The following is an 18,924-nucleotide window of genomic DNA, read 5'->3' on the forward strand; positions in this document are numbered from 1 at the left end:
ACCCAACTTGACATCACAGCACAAATGGCATAAATAAAAAAAATGAAATTAATAACAAGCACGAAGGAGGAAAAGGTAGATACAGAGACAAGAATGGGATCATCAGGAGCAAGATTTATCAACATTTGTACAAAAAGTTTCGTAGCTATCTTATATATTTAGTATAATTTCCATCTTGAAAATAAAAAGCTAAAGTTAACACAGACCAAGCCTAGTCAGGGTTGCCAGCAGGGCCGTTGCTGGTAGTTTATTGTCATTACATCACCAATGACAGGGTGACATCATTTCAGTACAACCCGGAAATAGTGTCATTGCACAGGGGAGCCACTTTAGCATTTGCTCCAAACTCAATGGTTTAACCACAACTTTAGGGGCAAATACTAGTGTCAGTTGACGCAATGCCATCACTTCCAGGTCATGTCAGCAGTAATGTCATGGCTTTGGCCTAACATTGATCACCCTACATTTTTCCAACTATCTTCTCCTGCAACCCAGTCTCTTGTTGAAGCAGGAGAGCTTGCCTTCCTAAGCCCACAGGAAAGCATGTACATGAGCCCATCACATATATATGAAGGGTTTTGGAAAACATATTTTTTTCCAGACAAACAAACTATCTCTCTCTGTAGACATTAGGACAGGGTACTTTTGGTCCAACCCCCCATAGTAGAATAGGATGTACTTTTGCCACAGTGACCGAAACTCAACAATGTGAGATTAAGTGGTTGCTCTTTGGAATTGTGGAGGCTTCCTTCAGATTGGTTCGGTAAATAGGCCCCTTTCATCTGTTCCACATTGTTTTGTGGGGTTATTATTATTTAGGCCTGGTCTAGTGGACTGATTTAGTTTGACTACTAACTAGAAATTACAAGAAAAGTATATGTTGTTAGTGCATAGGCTAATTGGCAAGGACTTTGAGGCATCAAAGGATGAAGGGAGATGTTTCAATCCAGCCTTTTGTGGGTCGTTGTGGTTGGGGTTAGGGTATTCCCCTGGTTAATTGTGGGAGAGAATGGTATTTAACACTTCTCAATACAGTTTTCTGTGCATACTAAGATTAACAAAATTAGAAGTAGTGTTGGCTGAATTTAGAGTCAGAATAGAGTTGCCCAGATACTTCAAGACAGAACAGAATGTCCATTAGAAGTAACCCCAAATAAAATCCGTAGATAATTTATTAAAGATATAGAAAATCCATAAACCTAGTTTAATCCACTTTCTGATATTTGTGTCTTTATTCCTGGGTTGATTTTGATCTGTGGGCTTAATGAGGTTTTTGGTGCATATAGTATGATGGTTCTTCCTTTAAAAAATGGTGTATTGAATAAAATAAAGTCAGCATAATCTTCATTCTTTTTTTTTTTTAAAAAAACCCTGAATTTGATGCAGTATTTTATTGAATAATTTTGGACACAGTTTTTATTGATCACAAGTCAGTTTTAAAAGGTGAAATGACTCACTTTCAGTTTCAGTTTTCAGTTTCAGGACTCACTTTCAAAGAAGAGTTCTCCAACTATGATGTTAAAGTTTTGATTCATGTACAACCATATTTAGAACAGACTCTCAGGCTTTAGCTAGTATAACAAACTATTCAGTATGTAGCCCTTTAGCCCCAGTTTCATTAAGCCACCTAAAGTAGTTCTGCCACAGATAATGTTGCCCAGTCTCTTGCCGTAGCAGGAGATCTCCTACCAGAAGTCCTGACCTGTACTGCCTCTCAGTACTCAGGTGATGATGAGGAGATAAAGGGGAAATTGCCATCACATTGACAACATGATGTCATTTCCAGGTTGGACCCAGAAGTGATGACATGCTGCTCTAGATTTCAACAGAAATTCTATGGTAAAACCACAAAGTTTCAGCTGAATGCAAAAGTGGTGTGACATCACTTCAAGGTAGGGTTGCCAGCTCCAGATTGGGAAATTCCTGATGATCTGGGGGACTGAGCCCAGGGAGGGCAGGGTTTGAAGAGGGTAGAGACCATGGTATAATGCCATAAAGTCCACCTTCCAAAGCAACCATTTCACCAGGGGAATTGATCTCTGTGACCTGGAGATGTGCTGCAATTTGGGGAAATCTCCAGTCCCCACCTGGAGACTGGCAACCCTACTTGTAGGTCATGCTGTTAATGTGACAGCACCCCCATGTCCCCATCTTCTTCTGGGTGCCAGCCAGGGATGGCAACCTTAGCCACAGGTGTATTCGAGAAGCATAAATGCTCTGTGGAAGAGTAGGTTTTTAAGACAGCATATATCGAGTCACAAGTGAAGTCTCTAATCATTTGGAGGTAGAAATTTTCAGAGATGGGCATTCTGATTATTCAAAAGCTTATGCCAGAACAAGCTTCACTGAAATTAATGGAGCTTGCTAAATGAAGTACTTTAAGAACAGCAGCTTTAGTTACACAAATCTTGAACTAATTAATGGATGTGAAGACAATTTTTTTCTTTTAGAGGTAAAGATCTTAAGCAATTCAGTCACCTCTCAGTGTATTCCAGAGGGGGGTAGTAATTGTAGTCTGTTGCTTCAGAAAGAAACAGGTATCTTGCTGCAGCTCCTTAACAGTCAGCAATTTTTATTCTAGCATACATTTTTATGGACTAGAGTCCACCAGACACTAGCGCACAAATGCTCATGTTAGAACAAAAGTTTCTTAGCTTTTAAGGTGCCACAGGACTCCTGTTTGTTCTTCCATTGTATTAGCTGTAAGAGCATTTCGTTTGTTAAATCTTAGCTACATATCAGATACACTTTGCTGCACATATAACAATACCTGATAAAACTGTTTGGCATAAAGAATAATCTTCAGAAGAAGTGCATTCCAGGAGGCTTTCTCTAGTCTTTCAATATGTGAAGCAAGTTAGTGTGGTAGCATGATTCCTGTAGTGGACTAGGAGAACTATAGTTTTGAATCTCCACTTTACTATGAAACTCACTGGGTTATTCATTGTCAGGCTAACCTGCCTCTTTTATTTGTAGTGAGGCTAAAATGGAGGTGAGAGACCTCTATATGTTGTCCTGAGCTCAGTGGAGGTGAAATGGGAAAAGAGAGATGGATTTGGATGGATATTTTAATCTGATTTAATCATAAACTCTGTAAATTCAAGGATGTTGCCATTATTCTGGATAAATTTCTAAAGAGCATAAGGATGTGTTGTGTACCTGCTTTGAACATATATACACAGAGCTTGTCAATAATGATTGATAGCTGATGAATTGCATATGCAGCAGTATTCACTTGTATAATTGCTTGGCAACCAGCAGAAAACCTATAAGTTAAATAAATTAGAAATAATTAAACTAGCTACAAACTTGGATAAGATAAAACTATGCAGTAGAATTAACATTATTACAGCAAACATACAGATAATCCAGTTCTAAATCCTGATTTAGAACAGCGACATATTTTCAGAGGGAAACTTTATTTTACCTGTTGTGTTCCTCGAACTTTTAGCAATATAAATGATATATTCATTTATACTGTTACAACTCCAACTAGTATTACCTGTAAGAGACTTTGAAGAAAGGTTGTGCCTTGAAATTGATTGGCATGCTGAGCAATGACAGGGCTAGTGTGGGTGGAAATATGGTATTTGATTGGACACATTGTAAAGCCCTCACATTAAAATACATATTATTTGGAGCTTCATCTTTCTGTAACTGGTTGGAAGTTCAGAGCAATTTTTTTTCTATGAAAGCCTCATTGAGAAAAATTTTAGGACTTTATTTAACTTCTACAAACTATTATGGAACTAGGGTTGCCAGTCCTCCGCTGGGGGCAAGAGATCCCCTGCTCCCACCCTCCATCCCCGCATACCTGGCTAGTGGGGGAGGCACAGCCTCCCGGCGTCATGCTCCCAGGTGTGCTCCCAAGGGAAACATGATCTCCTGGGAGTGTGCTCCCTGATCAGGCCCAAATCGGCCTAGAACGGGCAGCTGTGGATCATGAAAGCCCTCCTGCACGGCACAACGGCCCATTCTAGGCCAATTCACGCCCAATCCAGGCTGATTGAGGTATGAATAGGCCCTGATTGGACTGCTGTAGAGGGCAGGAGAGCTCCCATGCTGCACAGTGGCCTGTTCCAGGCCAATATGGGCTTGATCTGGGCCAATTCAGGCCTGATCCAGACCAATTCTGGCCCAAATTGGCCCAGATTGGGTTACTAAGGAGTGTGGGAGTGCTCCTGTGCTTTGCAGCGGCCTGATCCGGGCCGAATCGGCCTGAATTTGGCCCGATGCAGGCCTTGTCTGGCCTGATCTGGGCTATATTGGGCCCAATTCGGCCCCCTGTGGAGCGCAGGAGCACTCCTGGGGCAGCCGTGGCTCACGCAATGACATCACTTCCCAGAAGTGATATCATAATGTGGGTGAGGGAGCAGAAATATTCACAAAGGCAGGCTGTACTAGTACTAGAGCAGAGTGAATCTAACATCTGAAACTGGTTGTTTCCATGCAAAATCCAAGATTTGGGCTGCGGGCTAGGGGCTTAGCGGTAACTCTATTAGGTAACAGCTGGCGGCATTAGCAATGCCTTTACCAGCGGAGCCCACGGGTTTGCAGTAACCATTGGGAATGTCCGCATTAGTGCAGAGGTTAGAGGGTTGGTCCCAAGAGGCAGCCAGACCCCAAGAGGCAGCCAGACCAAGGCATAATAGGGAGCCTATTACTCCAGCCATCCAGTGTGCTGCTCTGGTCCTGGGGTTGGCTCTACTTCAGGCAGCTGCACGGGCAGCCTTTTTTCAGGGTACTTAGGATAAGTGAATGGGTGGCCCATCCTCTCAAGGCTGAGTCAGGTAGGGCCTTACTGGCCTAGGACATAAAAAGTGCGTAGATGATAATGCTACTTTAAGGATTAGACGTTATAGGATTAGACATTCTAGGACAGATCAGTTACAGCTGAGGTATGTTATCCAGTTGGGTCCATGTGCAGATATAGAGTGGTGCCCGATGTTGGCACTTGGAGGGGAAGACAGGGGTATAGTTTTGTCATATTGATGGAGCCCCCTCCCACTAGGCACCAGTGTGGGACAGTCATTGGATGGGCTCTGACAAGATTGAGTCTGCAGAACGTTAAAAGTGGCACACATTCCTTTCAGACTAGGGCAGCCTTGATAGCTGCAGCCATGTGTTATTAGGTTATTCAGTGGGTTGGCCGGTGGAGGTCCAAGGCTTATCGGTCTACATTCGCCCACTGGGTGCTGGGAACAACATATATATATATATATATATATATATATATATATATAGTTAGATGACCTGAGGCAAGGGCTATGGCTTATAGTAAGTCACCTGTGGGGTGTGAAGGCCTGAGCAGAGGCTCAGCCTTAGCGTTGGCAGGATTTAGTTGGGGGGATGTTAGCGGGACAGTGAGTACCCTTGGCACATCCCCATTGGTGGGGATATTAGGGGCCTGTCAGGATCGGCTGGCATGCTTGGCGGCGGCCAGTTGAGAGGGCAGGCTGCCTGGTGGGATCTCCTGGACAAGTCCTTCCCTCATGCTCTGCGGCAGAGGTGCTTGGAGCTTTAAGGGGGAAACCATCTGCCAGGCCGGCCGGATCCCAGCCATGCATGTGAATGGCTCGCATCCGGGGCAGCGGGTCTCGCCAAGACAGGTCAAGGCGGGGTCCAGGGGAGTGACCCCAGGGCTTGACCAGTACCACTGGTTAGGCCCTTGCCAGGGTTTTTTAGTTGTTGCAGTTCATGTTGTTGCCTAAATAAAAGTGGCCCTTTATTACCCAAGCCTTGTGTCTGCTTCTTATTCCGACTGGGGGGGCAAATAGACATAACCATTTCCCATAACTGAACAGTCTGACCCACAACACCGTCAGATAAGATGTGGTACTTTATGATGACATTTTGCTAATTAGCACTATTATTGGTAATCTCACTTTACTGGTTTTGTGTGGTTTGCATACAAGTAGATGTGCTAGTACAACCTGTACATAGCTTTGAAAAAGAGCCACCTTTCTTTTTTAAAAAAATCAATATACGGATTGGGGAAAACATGAGCAGGTAACATTTTCAATTTTTTGACTGCAAAATTAAATATTACCATAAGGATTAAATATCATGTGAATTGTAAAACCTCTTTAAGCGTCTCTTTTAAAGATTATATCTTCTACTGATACAGATATTTATACTGACAGATATGTTGATACCTTGGCTTTTCCTGACAGCTGAAATATATCTAATTCCTATGTGCATTTGATTACTTTCCCACATTTGAAATATAATTTGTTGGCAGGTATGTATCTTGATGCACAGAAGTATATGTTAAGTTTGACAAATCAACAGTACTTTAACCTTAGTTTCTGAAGTACTTAAAAGTTTTTCCTTACAAGGCAATTCACTTTGAAAGAGGTTGTTTTGCTTTATATAATATTTACTTATTTAAATAGCTCAAAGTCATCCTTTCCCAAAGGCTAAGAAAACACGTTATTTTAAAATAAAACTAATAATAGGATGGACAACATAAAAAACATAAAATTCATTCCATGTTACAGACGCAAACATGATAGGAGGATAATTTAGTTTTTCAACTACTGTAGAGAAAAGTCTTTATTTACTTATTTAGAATAGTTCTATACAAGCCTTTCTCCAAGTATCACAGGACCCAAAATTGGTTACATGAATATAAAATGATACTTTTAAAAATTGATAAATGTTAAAACAACAAATATAAAAAGCATTAAAACCAATACAAAATACCTTATGCCCCTACATTTGCCCAGACTGGGGCTGCCCCCTCACTTCAAAGATCCCTATACTCTTTGAAGATATAGATGGGTCAAATTGATTGACTACGTGAGGAGAGATATATAGAACTATTATAAAAAGATAGAATGAGTAATATATATAGAGAATAAGTCAAATTGTTTGATATAAACGAACGTATGATCTATATGGTTTATGATATATAGAAATACCTGAAATTGAAAAATTGGGATAAATTGTTTATCCAAGATGGAAACAAAGGCTTACAGTTTGGGCATATAATGTTAAAAATAGTTAAGGATGTACTGCTTAGAATAATGGAGAATATATATTTGTTTTAGATAGAGGAAGCTAATAAAAGTAAGGGAAAGGGGACAAAGGGTTGGAAAGCTGTTGGAAGTCAACAAAAAGGGGGGGGAAAGGGAGGGGGTTAGAGATGAAAAAATTGGGGAAAATTGAATGTAAATGTGGAAATAATGGATTCTAACCCAATAAAAAATTTTCAAAAAAAAAAAAAAAGATCCCTATACTCTTGATGCTCAATCCAAAACTTACATCACAGCAATGACTCATTGCTTGTATTCTTGCTACCCTAAGAACATATTGTAATTGAGGGGACGGTTTATATCTCAAAATCAACCAGGTCTTCCAAATTCATATAAGGCAATGTGAGTCCCATTGGTTTCAAAGGGCCTGTCACAGCTTCCTAACTAGACATAGCTGGAAACAAGCATATTCTGCTGTTATGGATAACTGTCTCTCCAGCAGGAAATCTGGATCCAACAAGATTCCCAAACTCTTAACTGAATCTTTCAATGAAGCCACATGCTATTAATGGTAGGAAGAACAATGCTGCTTACCCTTTGAAGCAGTGGCCCTTCCAGCCACCATCAGCTCCATCTTATCTGGAATCAGTATCAGTTTCTTTGTCCCTCAGCCACTTGACCACCACATTAGACTCTGGGCCAGGATAGAGGCAGTAGCCGTCAGTGGCTTATTCAGAATAATATCCAGCTGGGAGTCATCAGCATATTTATGACGTTATGCCAAAACTTCAGATGATCTCATTAAGAGGCCTTACACAGATAATAAACAACATGGAAGATAACAAGACTTCACATTTGTCTGCTTATGGCAGGCAGAATCCTGGAGATTCAATCTGTTGCCTGTTGCCACTCCAAACATCAGGGAGGAGAGAAATAAACTTTAAAAGACTCTGGCCTAGTTGCTGGCATGTCACTTCTGGGTACAATTCAGAAGTGACAATGGTAGGTCTATGAATCACTGGAAACTGTATGATAAAGCCATAGCGTTTTACCATAGAGTTGCAGTGATTCCTAGAGCTACCATTGTAACTTCTGCATTGTGCCTGGAAATGAAGAAGTGACATCACCAACATCACTTCTACACCCCATGTCCCCACTACTCAACCCTCCTGCTGGTTGCCTGGCTCACCCTGGCAACAGAGCCTTGTTGCTGTTAGAAATATAATGTGTATAGAGATGGGCACGAAATGGGAAAAAACGAACTCCAAGTTTCGTGGTTTGTTGCGTTCCACGAACCACGAACTTTCACAAAATTGTCCCATTTTGTGAAATGATTCGTTAGGTTCATGATTTGTCAGATCCTGGGGCCCTACAATGCCCCCCTTCATACCCAGAGGTGCCAAACTAGCAGGGAGACTTCAGCAGGCTCTCCTCCAGCCACCCTCCAAGTTTGGTGAAGATTGCAATATGTTGACTGGGAGACTACCTCTCTTCTGTCCCCAAGGTGCCATGGACTCAAGGGGTGGGGGGTTGCCTCTATCAAGCTAGGCCCCAGAGCCAGACAATGCCCTGAGACTGGGGTGCGGTGGGGTAGAAGAAAAAAGGCACCCTCATCCAACAACCTTCCCAGCACGGACAAGAGCAGAAAATAAGAGGCTTTTCAGTCTCTTTTGAAGCCGCTCGAACAACAAAGGGCACTGTGGAAACTGCACTTAATTACAACAGAGAGATCCCATGGAAACAATCATGTCCTTAAAGAGCACCGTGCAGCAATATATTCCAACACCTTTAATTCTAGTTCTAAACATTCACTAATGACACAATGCTAAAGTTCTAAAGTGCACAGTGCACTGTATCACAAAATTGCATGTACAATAAAAAAAATCACAGTTATCAATACATTTACATACCAACTTTTCAAAGAAATTAAGTTGATATCAAAGAGTCTTAATAAGTCCACACCAATTTCTCTTTATCCTCTTTTTTTCTTTTTCTTTCTTCTTTGTTGACAAGGGAGGGTTGAGATCATTGAAGTTCCTATGTAATGTTTCTTCATAATATTTCCCAGGCGTGTTCCCAGCTCCAGGAGAGGGTGCCGTCTCCCAGGCAGGAGAACCACCAGGATTCCCAAGCCACCAGAAAAGGAGAATTCACAGCTGTCCAGAATCACTCAACATGAAGGCAGCACTTCTGTTTTGAACCAGCTTTCTCAAGAGTGTTCTGCAAGCAGTTATCTCCAGCTCCAAAAGCACAAGCAACTTAATACTTCTCTTAATACCTTCATCACCTTTTGAAGCAGAAGCAAATCCAGCCAAAAGATCCCAAATCCACTTTCTCTCACTCCAAATCCCAGCAACAGTTCCTCCCTCTCCCTCTGTCTACTGGAACTGAAAGCAGGAGGCACAAAGCTGTGTCTTATATAAGAAACGCTCACATAGAGCATAACAGGACCTCTCTGGTTGGCGGACAGACCTGCCTAACAGTGTTTGGAGGGATGAGATTGGTGTTCCCATGGCTACACAAGGCCCATCTCCCCCTTGCTCGTTGCTCTCATAGACCAGAATGGGAGCTCTCAGGTTGGCAGAGAGAGCTGCCTATCAAGGTTATGTGGGCTAAGATTGGGGTTTCCACAGGAATAAAAGGTCTGCAGACATTCCAGGCCTCTTGTTGCCTAGGGAATCAATGGATCGACGCCAGCCTGTCTGGAATCATGAAGCATTCATGAATCGAATGCTTTGTGAAAGTCGTGAATTTTGTAAAAAACGTGGCCCAATGAAATGTGTTTTCGTGATACATGAATCGATGCAATTCGTCATGAAATTTGATTCGTGTTTCAATTCGTGCCCATGTCTACTTGTGTACAGAGAAGACAGAAGACACAGAATACCTGCAGGGAACAGCAAATCTGACAGTTAGATAGCAAAATAAGATTCTTCTTTCTGCCTCTCTTCTGTCTTTGCATGTCTCCAGATTGGTATTCTTAGGCTATTTTCTGCTTCTTCCCGGAAGTCCCTCTCTCCCTGTTTAGTGAGATAGTTAGCATCTATTTTGTTTCTCTGCTTTCTATCAGAGTTGTAGTTCCTGAATAAACATTCACTTCTTAATCAGACTCAAGATCATTCCTAAGATACACCAGAGCCTACAGTTGCACCTCACAATTGCACCTTGTATCAGCTTGCGGGGGTTGATTCACATCCCCCACTGCAATCTTTATGAACTGTCTGACTAGAATCATCTCAACGCTGCTCCACTCAGACCTGCCTCATCTTCCATTTACCTCAGCAGTAATGCAGGGCCCTCTGTATCAAAGGCTGCTAATAGATCTTACAATGATAATACAGATGCATTCCTCTTGTCCATTTGAAAATGGAGATCATTCATAGGCATCATTAAAGCTTTCTCAAACCCATGCTGATGTCAAATTGAAAGGGATCAAAGACAGATGTCTAATCCACATCCACATACTTCCGGAACTCCTTGAAATAGGTATTCAGAATAATAGACTTCTTACAAGTTTTGCATATAATGGATTGGCTCCTACCCCCTATCTTACCACTTCACTGAGCAACATGTGTTGCCTTCCTCCAGCCTAAGATGTATTCCTCCATCTTAAATGGCTCTCCTGTTGGAGGAAAAGTCATTTAAGTGGAAGGACAGCTCCCTGGAAGATGGGTGGATCCACCCCCTTCCTTATGAGATTTTATTCCATCCTTCCTCCCAAGCAGTGCACATGCACCCCCTCCCCATTGTATCCTATTCCAGGACACTAAAATACTGGACAACACTTCCAACTACTTCGTCAGATTACACAGGGAAGCCATTGAAATTCATAAGCATAAGCACAATTTCAACAGGAAAGAAGAGACTTTAAGAATGAATAGAGCATGGTTTCCAGTCCTGAAAAACACCAGGCTAACAAAATACTCTACATCCTACAATAGCCCTGCAGAGAAGATTAGCATACCAAGCACCAATCCATATGCAAAAAAAATCCTCAGGATACAGTGACACCTCCCCACACCCTGGGAAACTCTTACAGGATGACTCAACCCAAACCCACCTTCCTGAGTAGATATAAATTACCTGGCAACATCTTTTCCACACTGTGACGCTGAGAGATCTCTGTCTTTTGGTGCGACACCTCTGAAGATGCCAGTCACAGCTGCTGGTGAAACGTCAGGAACTACAATGCCAAGACCACGGCTATACAGCCCGGAAAATCCACAACAACCATCGTTCTCCAGCTGTGAAAGCCTTCGACAATATATAAATCCAGCGCTTTAACCACTCCATAGTGACTCCATGTGTGCATATGCAAAATAACTTATAGAATGGGCAACTTTTTTCCACCACTTAATTCATAGTATCATGACCTCAACACTATCCGTTTGTATTTTCAGCACTGTTATAAGTGTTGTTAATTGTGTATCTAAAATAAGCTGCTCAAAGTGCAAGAGACAAAGAGTATATCCTCAGAGCTTTTTGTTCTAGTTTAATTAGAACTTGCTATTTTAGTGATTGCACTCATTATCTGAATTTTCCTCATTAGAGTGATTGTCACAGTAGAGCCCACTGAGTCACAGATCATCATGCTTCTGCACAGTGCTTTTAACTAATGGCCTACATATCACTCTTCTAAATGAAATCTCCATGGAGTTAGCTCCAAGGTGCCAAGTATCCCTATTACATTGTTGAAAGGTATAAGTTACCATTGTCTTTTTCCGGTACTTATATTGATTTTTCATTAGGCACAAGAATCTAAACACTTTGTTTAAGCTTACTGGACTTTAGATGTCTATAGCTGTACTGAACTTCAGATGCTACAGATTATGTAAACCCTTTGTCTGGTACAGATAGTCCAAGAGTTAATTCTTTGGAGAAAGGTCTATTTTTCTACTTGAATTGTTACTCTGTGCAAGGATTCCTAACAGAGGGATGAGGATGGATTGACTCTTCTTGGGGTTTAATGTCCAATGGAAAAATTGAAGGTTCCCACATACATATTCACAAGTAGGGGTTTTAGGTACCTTAACATAAAATATTTAAATGAATTTCCTAAGAATCACATTATGCATTTTTAAAATTTTCTTGCTGATGGAATCCTCCACAGAATATGCCTCATCAGTGCTCTGCCGAGAGAAGAACTTCATGAGAATTCTTTTAACCAATTCCTTTTAGTATATCCAAGATTAGTGGTGTGTGTATGTGTGTGTGTGTGTGTGTGTGTGCGCGCGCACATTTGGAGACATTATCCTCATTACAAAAGCATGGGTTACAAAACACTGAACAACAATACAACATATATAAACGTGCATTATGTGCACATCTGCCCAACGTTCACAGAAATTCATGGTCCCTGCAAAACGAAAGACTTAATACAAAGTACAGAAAAATGTGGGTTACACAAGAAACTTATGTGAGGAAATCCCCTTTCTTTCAATTCCTCCTGTGCCCTCTTCTCCCAACACTGCCCCCTATTTCCTCCCAGTGTTTTTATTCCCCTAAGCGAAAAGTGGATGCCATACCATCCAAAGTACATTTTTCCAAACTAAAAGTTGGTAGGAGCAAGTGGCAGTAGCTTTGTTTTTTGCTTTTTAAAAATGAAATGCCCCTGTACTGGAGGAGAAAGATGGTGAAGGGGATTAGTAATTTGGAAGTAGATGGGAAGCTGGGAATGTTTCTAGCCTTGCCCAGTCCCAGTCCTAGAGAAGGGAGAGCGAGCGAGATGTATGGGCATGCACATGCACACGTGGGCATGCACACACTGTAGTGGGGGGGCGGGGGGAGGAGACAAGCAGCAACTGCTACATCTTGGAATATGAATCTCTCCACACAGGTATGATCACCTCAACTCCATAGCAAGGCAGAAGAAGAGACTTTCTTGGCAGCATGTCTGCTACCTCCTCCTGGCCCCGGCCACCTGTCCACCTTCTGTCCTAGGAGGCGGCAGCCAAAGCAATGATACTCAAGCAAATGAGAAGAAGATAGTGATGCTGCTCTTGCCTGCCTCCTTCTGGGGTTGAAGGCGGCTTCTGCTGCCATCCACCTTCTTTGGCATCTCTACTGCTGCAGCCTAGCTTGCCTGCCCAGTCTCCCTGCTTAATTCTTTGCCACCAGCCTTCACTGCTGCCTACCTGAGTGATGTTTACTTGTGTTGTTTGCAACACTTCAAATGGCTGCTGAGCATCATGAACTAGGTTTGCCAGCTGCTGCCTCCTGCCACCTCTCACCTGGCTGGGAGGGAGAAATGGAAGGGAAGTTGGAGAGGGTGGCAGGAACACAAGTTGGTGATGCAAGCACCCACACACTTACTTTCCCAGCCAATGGCATCATTTTCGGCACAACCTGGAAGTGACAGGTTGGTTCAGGGCTGATTAACTAAATATTGTCAAAAATGCTATGTTTTGGCCAATTTTTATTGAATTGGCCCTGGAGCAACATATGGCTTCTGGGTTGTGCTGGAATGACAAAATTGACTGGGGACATGTGTGACAGGTAAGCACCTGTCAGCCCCTGGCTTCCAAACCCCTCTCCTATTTTTATGTTTGGTCAACTATAGGAAGCTAGAGTTGGTAAAGAATGCTGCAGCCAAAACACTGACTGGATTGGGTTGTAGGAACCATATAATTTTAGTCTTGTTCCATCTGCCCTGGCTCTCCATTTGGTTACAGGCCCAATTCAAGGTACAGGTAATGATTGGTAATGACATATATGGCTTGGAGACAACGCACCTCAATGACTGCCTACTCCCATATGAACCTATCTTACGACTCTGGTCATCTTTAAAGGATCTAATTTGGGTACCCCTGTTGTTTGAGGCTAGATGAATGGCAACCTGAGAAAGGGCCTTTTTGATTGTGGCATCAGAACTGTGGAACTTCCTCCCCAGAGCGACTTGTCTGTCTGTCTCTCTCTCTAATGCTGCCTTCTGCCTGTGGGTGAAGACTTTTTTGTTTAGTTTGGTGCTTGCTCACTACCTTTTGTTAGCGTCCTCCTTGTTTGTGTGTTTTATGCATTGATGTGTTTATATTATGCTTTATTTAATATTTTTTAATACCTGAAATTTTTAAGTGTTTGCCCCCTTGGGGATTCTGAATTGGGTGGAAGGGTGGCATGGAAATGTTTTAAATTTAAAAAAAATGTATTTATAAAGGAGGGGGCCCAAAGCCTGGGAGATACATTTGATGCCATCTTCTACTGCCAAATAAAGACTTTTTGTTTTTTCAGACATTCGTTCAGTGATCCCTTCTTTCTTACACGTGTTTTAATGGCTGTTTTAATGTCTTGTATACATATTTTAGTTTTTGTTTTAATTGTTTTAATGATATATTTTCATTTGGGTTTAATGGTTTTAAGATGATTTTTATTATATATGTTTTTAATCCACTAGCCACCTTGATGGTTCTGATGAGAACAGAAAGGCAGGGTATTAAATAAATGACCAACCGACCTACCCCTGGAAGGCTTGCTGAACCTGCACAGAGAAATAGCTGTGTGGGCTGGAGGGCTGGCTGTGTGAGGAGAGATGATGGAGTGAAACTGTTCCTCCTTTTTCTTCCACAAGAGCAGCTCTACTGAGATGGCAGGATTTCATGTCCTTGTCCCACATCACTCCAGCTCCTTGATCCATTTCTCTCTCAATCCCAAGAATTAGATTTCTGGGGAGAATGGGCTGCAAGAATGGTGAAGAACATAGGAAAAATCCATGTGCTTCACATGCACAGATGTTCAGATATAAACCATTAGGCTTGGTGTGAGAAGTGATGCAATGAAGGTCATTCCTTACTCCCAGTCTACTTTAATGTGAATATACATTCTATACTGTAGCTTGAATCAGTTCACCAGCCAGCCTAGCTAAGCTCTTTTAAAACTGGCAAAATATATTTCATACATCTTACACCAGCCAACAAGGGGAGGGGAGACACTTCCTTCATTCCCTCCTGGTCATATTTGCTTTCGTTCCTTGCCACCACCAAACATATTGCTTTCAACTCTTACCAGCCATTTGGAAACTGGTGAACCTCTAACCAGTACTAGCAACTGTTTGAGGGGCACTACAAGGTACAAGCAACTGTCTGAGAGGTAGACAAGTAAGTGAGGACACCTTTTGATACAGCTTTGTTCTTAACTAAGGGAAGATCTTTATTGTGCTACATTTGAATATAAAAAACAGAGAGTACGCTGTATCTAGGAAGATACAGCATACTAAGGCTAGCAGAAAAGGAAAACCAAGTTACTCATGTCTAGCTACAGTATTTGCAAGTTGCTGATGATACCTTAGCATCTTCTGGCTGGGTACACATCCTTTTGGATAATCCAGCAGTAGAGACAAGCTGCTCTTCTACCCCACCACTCCATTGCAAAAGAAACACACAACAAAAAAGACTACAGATCTTTTAAAACTCTTTCCTCAGAGAGGAGGATTCCCCCTCCCTCCTTTTCTGTTGCGGCCAGCCTCCTTAGACTCCTCAGACAGGCCAAACCCAAGCCACAAGGCCCAAGGGGCCCAGGTTTTATGATAGCACCAAAAGGCTACAAAAACATCAATTTCTACATCAGAGAGTGACAGTTTGAACAAATGGGGATGTCCAGGTCTCCTTTATGCCCTTTCTTCCTGAGAAGAGGTGAACTAAAAGGCTACCTTGATATTTAAAAACCTGTTCTAGGTCCCTTTAGCAAAGCAGAACCCATAACATAATCTCAACCTCATCATAGCATGGATGAGCATGGCCAGTTCATATGTATTTATTTATTTAAAACATTTAGATACCTCAATATCCAGTAAAAATATCCAAGACAGTTTACAGAAGAATTCATAACACACCACAATAACATCTAAAAAGAGCATAAAAATAATTAAGCAGTGCAGAGATAAAACTAATTTAAAACAATTTAGCAGCAGCAAATAACTGTTTCCTAATAAACATAGCAGAAAATTAAATGTCATAACTTATAAAAATAGAACAAATATTAAGAGGAACTATGGAGCTTCGGAATAACAGAACGTAATACTCAGAGAAAAGAAATCAACGGAATGCCTAGGACTATAGCCAGATCTTTCACCTAGTACTGCTTATAGCTCAACACGTTGGCACAAGATGAGCCACAGATGACAAGGAGGAGATTCCAAAAACCAGTAGTTTCAATTGTTCCCAGAAGCAACCTGAAAGCCAATGTAGTTAGTGGAAGATTGGCAAGATGTTCTTTGCACCAACCAGCAACGTTGTAGCTTCATCCAAAACCACTTGTATTTTCCAGATAGTCTTCAAAAGCAGCCCCATATTGAGTATACTGAAACAATCTAACCTGAATATGATAACTTATTATAACAGTGGCCAGATATCACCCTCCAAGGAATGGCCATAGCTGCTGTACCAACTGAAATTAAACACTATAGGCCTACATCAAAGGAATTGGTAGGGACTGATCAAGTAGCACTACCAAATCACGAATTCAGGGATCCTCATTCAGCCTGCAAGCTCCTATGGCATTCTGAGAGGGGGCCATGAGCACCTCCTCAAAATGGCTGTTGCAGAAGGTGGAGCCAAAACCAAAATGGCTGAGGCAGGAGGCAAACGACATGCAGCACCTTCTTCCTTGCTTTATGAAGAACAGCATGCCAATCACATCAAAGACATGTAGCTGCCTGATTCAGAGTTCAGCACTGATCTGTCAATTTTATTGGAACCATGGTCCAGACTTTTGGACAGCAAGCCTAGAGAAAGAGGGGGGTGGGGGGGCTTCTACTTCTGATCACATCTCAGGCCTCATACAAGAGCCGAGCTCCCTGAACTCTAAAACTAGAACAAATTTCTTCTCTGATTTGCAAAAGAAGCTCATGGCAACAGTCAGTCAAGGTTGAAGGGGGCATGAAACCACACACTAAGCTAAGCAAAACCTGACTGCTTACCACCAGTCTTCCTGATCCTCTAGTGGCTGCAGCTGGTATTACAGCTATAAAAAACTTCACTTAAATGAGAGTAACCAATAATAAGTCCTGCCTTAGTGGTCCCACCCACTTTCAGAAAAGCTTGATCAGTGCCCAGGGAAGTAGCAACAGGGCATCATGTTAGGGAACCCTACGTAAAGCAAACTTTCCAAAGTTAAGCAGCCCTGTGACTGGTCAATACCAGCTGGGGAACCTCCAGGGAACCCTATTTATGCAACCCTGGGTACCATGAAAAAAGAATCGCAATATATAATTTCAATACATTAATAAGAATATAAGCAAAAGCTAAACATATTGCTCAACAAATGCACTAAAGTTATCTTTCTTTTAAAAACCAGGAAGACATTTTGAATATGCTCTTAGTTAAAATTGCGGTTCACTATGTTTTCCCTTCAGACATTTTCACTGATTTTGCTACATTTGTTTTAGCAACACAATAAAGCTCTTCTACATAACAAGATAACTTAACTGACTCAACAATGCCTTTTATTGTTCTTGACAATCTTGATCCGGAATAGAGCATGGCAAGAAAAGAACAAATGGTAACTTTGATTACTGTAGCAGAAAAAAAGGTGTACAGCATAATCAAGAAACACTGACAATCTAGAAAAAACACCCCATGTTGACTTTGAGCAACAACGTTGCAACCATGAGTAGTCAACCTCTCTCTAGGTCTATGTGAGCTGAAATATGAAAATGGGTGAAGTTACCACCACAAAATATTATACCACAAGATGGAAATTTTATGAGTGACCTTACCTCACTTTCAGGTTTCCTTGCTGTGGCTGTCCATCATAAACTGACAAAATATCAAAATCTTCTTCAAGGGCAAAAGTGTGAAAAGATAACTGTATCCTGTTACGCTCTCCCGTGATAATGATCCATGTGCAATTGGCATAATTTGGATAGCCATGAGGAAATCCAGGACTTTCTATTGTACCATTTGGACCCTGTACTAAACCTCCACAGTTCTGACCTGAAAAACAAGAAGAAAATATATAATTGAGTATAGCAGAACTTGCTAGCTTTAATGTTTCTTTCAGTACTCTGCCATAAAAAATGCAATCTTTAACACACAAGAAAATCCAATATTGAAAAGTCAGTGTTCCACAAATCCTGATATCTGTGAAGGGCACCACTTGTGCACTGGACACTTGCCCATCATGGCCACTAGTCATGCAATAACCCGATAAACAAACCCTTGATGTCTATCATAAAACAGTCACTAACTCAAGGCATCTTCCCCAGTCACTCAAAGAGGCAGTTACCTGCCCACTACTTAAAAAATCATCCCTAGACAAAAATGATGTGGCCAATTATTGCCCAGTCCCTAATCAGCCATTTCTAGGCAAAGTGATTGAGAGAGCAGTAGCAGACCAACTTAAAGTTCTTTTGGATAACTTTGATGCTTCAGACCCTTTTCAGTCTGGTTTCATGCCCGACTATGGGACAAAGATGGCCCTGTGGTTTTAGTTGATGAACTCCATCTGAATGTAGACAAAGGCCATGCTTCTTCATTGCTCCTTCTGGACCTATCTGCAGTCTTTGATACAGTATACCATGCCATCCTGTTGAAGATTTTGGAGGCAGACATAGGTATTGGGGATGTGCCCTGTAATGGTTTAAATAGTTCCTCATGAAACAAACTCAAAGGGTTGGTGTTGGTGACTAGCTATCTTCAGTGTGGGAATTATCTTGTGGGGTTCCACAGGGTGCAATTTCATCTCCATGCTATTCAACCTCTATGTAAAGTCTTTAGGAGAAATCATTTGTAGCTATGGAATTAGATACCATCAATGTGCAGATGGTACCCAGCTCTATATCTCCCTATTCAAATCACCAAATGCTGCAGTAAGGTTTTGCTTTGCTGCCTGACAACTATGGTTAAATGGTTGAAAATGAACAAATTACAAGTAAACCAGACAAGACAAAAATGATGCTGGCTGGGAAGACAGAGATCCTGAAAGCCATTGTACTCTTCACTTTCAATGGGGTTCT

The 18,924-nt window shown here is 41.7% G+C and overlaps 1 protein-coding gene across 1 annotated transcript in view; it reads right to left on the reverse strand.

Moving 5' to 3' along the window:
• Positions 1-18,091, reverse strand: part of CSMD1 (CUB and Sushi multiple domains 1) — a 1,321,894-nt gene extending 1,303,803 nt beyond the window's left edge. Inside the window, exons 1-2 of the mRNA XM_054971211.1 lie at positions 18,085-18,091; positions 17,686-17,902 (exon numbers count right to left, since the gene is read on the reverse strand). Coding sequence (XP_054827186.1) covers positions 17,686-17,902; positions 18,085-18,091 — 224 coding nt within the window. The remainder of the gene's footprint in view (positions 1-17,685; positions 17,903-18,084) is intronic.
• Positions 18,092-18,924: the final 833 nt, after the last annotated feature.

Source organism: Eublepharis macularius, chromosome 1, assembly GCF_028583425.1.
Source record: "Eublepharis macularius isolate TG4126 chromosome 1, MPM_Emac_v1.0, whole genome shotgun sequence".
Lineage (NCBI taxonomy): Eukaryota > Metazoa > Chordata > Lepidosauria > Squamata > Eublepharidae > Eublepharis > Eublepharis macularius.